Consider the following 6061-nt stretch of genomic DNA (forward strand, 5'->3'; position numbering starts at 1 on the left):
TATCTCTCTGAAAAAATAAAAGGTTTACAGAGAAATAGGAAGTAAAATTAGACAATCCTGACTGTTTTGTTCTCAGTCCAGTTTCCTGCTAATGTGCCTGAGGAGACGGCAAAAGATGGCCTAAGTGCTTGAGCCCCTGCCATCCTCTTGGAAGACAAGGATGGAGTTCCTGGTTCCTAGCTTCAGCCTGGTCCAGACCTGGCTGTTGTGGCCACTTGGGAAGTAAAGCAGCAGATGGAAGATCTCTCTCTCTCTCCCTCTCTGTCACTCTGCCTTTCAAACAGATAAATCTTTCAAAAAAAAAAAGGCAAAGAAAAAACCACTCATATCTTCATATCTACGAAAGTTAAACACTAAATTTCTAAGACTCAATCATGAATCTTTTGACATCCACTCAAAGGCCAAAGTTAAAATGCTGGCTTATAACAAGGAATAGTCCATTTTCAAATATTAGAATGACTACTTAAGAAAATGAGACAATTTTTTCCTTACTTGAAAACTTCTTTGGTGAGAGACTGGTCCAGTGTTTGAAACAAAAAATAAGAAACTATCTGAAAGGCATCACGGTTCAGTTTATCAAACATGTTCCTGGTGGTTTAATGAAACAGAGGGAAAAAAAGATTAATAAAACTAAAAATAATCAAAAGTTAAATAAGCCTGATACAAATTAATACTTTTCATTCAATTCAAGAGGTCAAGGCAAATTAATTTTTCTCATTCACATACATTTTTAACCAATTTAAAAAATATAACAAGTTTCTATTTTCTGCTTCTAGAAACATAAATCCAACAGAAGAAAACTGGCAGGACTTGATTCACTGCAAAGAAAAAATTCTACAGAAAGGACCTAATAAATTAGGTAAACAGAGAACCATGCCTTATGATATGATGATGATATAAAACATAAAAGCAAAAATAGCTAACATTTTCTCAAAGTTTCCTACTTGACAGGCGTTATTTTAAGACTTTACACGTAGGGGCCGGCGCTGTGACGTAGTGGGTAAAGCCTGCAGTGCCAGCATCCCATATGGACACAAGTTAAGGTCCCGGCTTCCACTTCCAATCCAGCTCTCTGCTGTGGCCTGGGAAGGCAGTGGAGGATGGCCCAAGTCCTTGGGCCCCTGTACCCTTGTGGGAGACCTGAAGGAAGCTCTTGGCTCCTGGCTTTGGATCAGCACAGTCCTGCCGTTGTGGCCGCTTGGGGAGTGAACCAGCAGATGGAGTACCTCCCTCTCTCTCCCTCTACCTCTCTGTAAGTCTGCCTTTCAAATAAATAAATAAATCTTAAAAAAAAAAAAAAAAAAAAAGACTTTATATATAGACAGTAACTCTTACCTAATCTTTTCTGTCATCATATGAGGTTAAGTACTGTGCTATCTGCTTGACCTGCATCGTTTCATTTCATCTTATAACACTAGATAGTAACTACAGCATTCTCATTATACAGATGAGAGAAGTTAGATTTACAGACTTACTGAATTTGCCCAAAAATACATTATCAGGAAGAGGAAAAGCATGGATTTGAAATATGTCACTTGACCAGAATCCAGGGTCTTTACCACAAATTTTACTCCTAGAACTATCCTAATAACTAGTTGCTGAATGAATAAATGAAGGGTCTCTTCTTTCCAGACCAACTACTACCATAATTCAGGCCTAGATAACTATGAAGCCTTGCTTCCCTTCTAATACAATGTCTGCTATGCAATTCATAATTTTTCCTCAAGTGCAAACCTTTTACCTAAACACAGGTTGAATATCCTTTATCCAAAATATTTCCGATCAGAGGTGTTTCAGATTCCAGAGTGTGTCAGATTTTGGAATATCTGCATACACTTTACTTCTTGAGCACCCTTAATCCAAAAAATCAGCTGCTCAAAAACTTTTTTTGCTTTCAGATTTTTGGATTAGGGATGCTCAATCTGTACCTTGGAATGGGATCACTGCATTATAGTAAGTGTACATTTAACTTTTATAAGAAAAGCGGTTACACAACTACATGGATACAGAAACTAGAAACCCATAGAACTAGAAACCAAAATGAATTTTGCCATATTTAATAAAATGAGCAAACAAAATGTAGAGCCCCTACACTCACATGGGAGACTAGAATGGTATTCCAGGCTCCTGGCTTTGGCCAGGTCCAGCCCAGGCCGCTGCAGCCATCTGTGGCATGAACCAGCAGATAGAAGATCTCTCTCTCTCCTTCTCTCTCCTCCTCTCTCAGTTCGTGCCCCAGCTGCTCTTCTTCCGATCTAGCTCTCTGCTATGGGCTGGGAAAGCAGCACCCACATGGGCGTCCCCAAAGAAGCTCCAGGCTCTGGATCAGCCCAACTCCACCACTGCAGCTATTTGGGGAGTGAACCACTGGGTGGAAGACCTCTCTCTCTCTGCTTCTGCTTTTCAAATAGATCTTTAAAAAAAAAAATATTTTTTCAAGGGCAGAGAACAGACTGCAGTTACACTGACAGATAAGCCAGTGAAGAGAAAACTAAGATGGCCAAAACACAGGAGAGAAGGATGGAATGGTATTGAGAATCATTCTCAGCAGGGCCCAGAAGCTTCAGGTTCTCTGCCAGTACACAGAAAATGAGACTGCTGTGGGACATTAAATCATGTGGCATAAATGGAGTTTTAATAAATACATCACCTTAACCTGATAAATACTATTCCAGTGGGGTCAGTGTTTAACAGATTTGTAGGAAAAACCCTGCATAAGTTAACTGTAGTAACTTCCAAACAAAACTTAATTGCAGCTCTAAACATTACAGTGTAAATTATAATAAACCGGAAAATGTCGCGGAAAAGAAGGGAAGTGTAGGTGAGCTAATCATAAATAATAGCTACTTCTCTGTGACATGACATGGCAGTGAATTCAGAGATACTTTTGAGATTGCTGAATCAAGAAATACAGATCTAAGCAAAATAGTACAACAGCCACTAGGAAAATTGAAATCATAAAATGTACACAAATCACATAGATTGAGACTAAGAGAACCAATGTGCTCCCAAATTCTTCTTGGCTTATAGCAGAGAAGATAATACTGTCTAGAGTAGACAAAGCACATTAATATATTTAGATTACGATCATAATAGAAATGGTAAAAGTAGGGAAGAGGGTTCTACTTTTTACTTTAATATCCTTCTCTGGTTGTTTGTTTGTTTTTTGCTAAATGTGGCATGCCTTTGTTTCCTATCTTTAAACATAAACATTACAAACTAAAGTTAAACAACGGTTTTCAAAGAAGCCTTCAATTCCAAAAGGCGTCTGCGCCCATAGTTCCCACCCACCTCCCCCAAAAGCAGGGTTAAGCTGCCCCTCCCTCCCATACCGCGCTGCCAGCAGTTTCCCAATTTCTACGGCTCTGTCACCAGGCTGGCACCTGGGGCAAGGGCTTTGCAGCCTTGAGCCACGCCTGGGACACAGCAGTCGCTCGGCCTTTCCTGATTCGTCCGCCCGCCCAGTCCGCGCAAGGGCGGGTCTACCGGCTGTCTCCCCGACTCAGGCACCCTCGCCCTGCCGGCCTCAGCCTCCTTACACTCCGAGGTGCGTGTGCGACACGATCTTTCCACAGGCAGTGGTAGCCGGGCCCGGCTCGAAGCCGAGCGCCTGCAGGTACATCCAGAGATGCTCCTTTTCGAAAGAAGTTACCCAGGCAGAGCTCATCCTCGCGGAAAGGCACGGCGACTTCACAGGAAGAAAGCGCAGGCCCGAGCGACTGAGGGCCCAAAGGGTCGCTGCCTACAGGCAGCCGGAGGTCGCGGCAGTTCCTGCATTGCCACCGCCTGCTGCTTTGTCGCCTGCAACCATGTCGCCTCAGATGGCCTAGAAGTCTCCGGGAAATGAAGCCACCAACGGCTGTGGCGGCAGAGAGGCCAAAGCGAAGCCACCACAAAACCAAGACTCCCGCGCTTGAGGAAGAGCAGTGCGCGCCTGCGCCGCCTGGCTTCCGGGAAGGGTGGTTTTCCCCAGGGGACTACATCTACCGCCATGCAATGCGCCCTTTTCGCCATCCCTTCCTGTCAGGCCCAGGCGGGCGACTACAAGAACCACAGTGCATTGCGCGGCAGGAGACCTTTTGAGGTTTCAGGTCCCTATTGTTGAGTGGTTCCTTTTGCTTCTGTGAGCTTGTTAGATTACATGCGTCAAGTGGCTCAAGGCAGTGGGAAAAGCAGTGGATTCCACTTTTAACTATTCTTGGCTATGTGACCCTGAACAAGTCATCTAACCTCTGAGTGCTTTACTCTTTTGTTTATTTGAAAGGCAACAAGAGAAAAAGATCTTCCAATAAGTAAATTTTTAAAAAAGATCTATTTCGGGCCGGTGCCGCGGCTCACTAGGCTAATCCTCCGCCTAGCGGCGCTGGCACACTGGGTTCTAGTCCCGGTTGGGGCGCCGGATTCTGTCCCGGTTGCCCCTCTTCCAGGCCAGCTCTCTGCTATGGCCAGGGAGTGCAGTGGAGGATGGCCCAGGTGCTTGGGCCCTGCACCCCATGGGAGACCAGGAAAAGCACCTGGCTCCTGGCTCCTGCCATCGGATCAGCGCGGTGTGCCGGCGGCCGCAGCGCGCCGGCCGCGGCGGCCATTGGAGGGTGAACCAACGGCAAAGGAAGACCTTTCTCTCTGTCTCTCTCTCTCACTGTCCACTCTGCCTGTCAAAAAATTAAAAAAAAAAAAAAGGTCTATTTCAGACCGGTGCCACGGCTCATCCTCCGCCTGCAACGCCGGCACCCGGGGTTCTAGTCCTGGTTGGGGCGCCGGATTCTATCCCGGTTGCTCCTCTTCCAGGCCAGCTCTCTGCTGTGGCCCGGGAAGGCAGTGAAGGATGGCCCAAGTGCTTGGGCCCTGCACCCCATGGGAGACCAGGAGGTAGCACCTGGCTCCTGGCTTTGGATCGGCGCAGCGCGGGCCATAGCGGCCATTTGGGGGGTGAACCAACAGAAGGAAGACCTTTCTCTCTCTCTCTCTCTCTCATTGTCTAACCCTGCCTGTCAAAAAAATAAAATAAAATAACAAGATAATTAGTTCGCTATCATCTTCTAAGAAGTGACCGCGCAATTATATATATATATATATATATATATATATATATAAAATGATACATACATCATTGTAAAATCATGGATTTAAACTTCTTTGTGGGGGTTGATCTATTGTATTTACCATCCCTATAGAGATACAGATTGTCCCATCTTTGGCCAATGTGAGCTTCTTCAAATTGGCCTCCTTGCCATTTGGGATAGCAGGAAGTTCAAGGCTTATTTGGGGGCCCAGCGCTGTGGCTCAGCAGTTTAACGCCCTGGCCTGAAGCACTGGCATCCTATATGGGCGCCGGTTCTAGTCCCGGCTGCTCCTCTTCAATCCAGCTCTCTGCTGTGGCCTGGGAAGGCGGTAGAAGATGGCCCATTCCTTGGGCCCCTGCACCCACCCCTGGAGGAAGCTCCTGGCTCCTTCGGATCAGCACAGCTCCATCCATTGCAGCCAACTGGGAAGTGAACCTTCAGATGGAAGACCTCTCTCTCTCTCTCTCTCTCTGCCTCTCCTCTCTGACTTTAAAATAAATAAAAAAAATTTAAAAAAAAAGGCTTATTTTGTACATCTTTCTCACATCTGGAATCAGTCTTTTCTTCCAAAAAGCCCTGGTTTCTTTTAGTGTGAAATGGTATTTTGAGACCACAACCTGAGCACTGGGGGTGCCCATAGCTATTGGGTTAGCCACTGTTTCTACAATTTGTTCATTTAACTAATACTTATTTATGCTGTTTTGTGGTAGGCTCTGCCCTAAGTACTTTACAAATGATAACTACTTAATCTTCATAACAAACCTAGTACTGTGCCCATTTTAAAGATGAGAAAATTGAGGTACAGAGAAATTAAGTAACTTGTTCAAGGTTAGAGTTAGTAAGGAGCAAAGCAAAATTAGAACCCAGCATGTAATTCACTACCCATCATGCTATGTGTCCTTCCAATTGACCTGCTTTTGGTCACATGTGTGCTCATAAGCTAGGGGAACCAAAGAAACTTGATCTGTAGACTGACACCCCTAAAGATACAAGGGGGT

At 45.0% G+C, this 6061-nt stretch overlaps 1 protein-coding gene across 8 annotated transcripts in view; it reads right to left on the reverse strand.

Moving 5' to 3' along the window:
* Nucleotides 1–3981, reverse strand: part of HAUS6 (HAUS augmin like complex subunit 6) — a 53531-nt gene extending 49550 nt beyond the window's left edge. The window contains exons 1-2 of one of the 8 annotated variants that reach the window (XM_002707973.6): nt 3540–3981; nt 493–588 (exon numbers count right to left, since the gene is read on the reverse strand). In XM_002707973.6, the coding sequence (XP_002708019.3) occupies nt 493–588; nt 3540–3667 (224 nt within the window). In that variant the 5' untranslated portion in view covers nt 3668–3981. Of the gene's footprint in view, nt 1–492; nt 589–3332; nt 3491–3539 lie in introns of those variants that run through there. The other 7 variants (XM_089317591.1, XM_089317585.1, XM_070052751.2 and 4 more) reach the window with 7 other exon arrangements.
* Between the last annotated feature and the right edge of the window lie 2080 nt (nt 3982–6061).

Source organism: Oryctolagus cuniculus, chromosome 1 (assembly GCF_051225735.1).
Source record: "Oryctolagus cuniculus isolate XC-2025 breed Fujian yellow rabbit chromosome 1, ASM5122573v1, whole genome shotgun sequence".
Lineage (NCBI taxonomy): Eukaryota > Metazoa > Chordata > Mammalia > Lagomorpha > Leporidae > Oryctolagus > Oryctolagus cuniculus.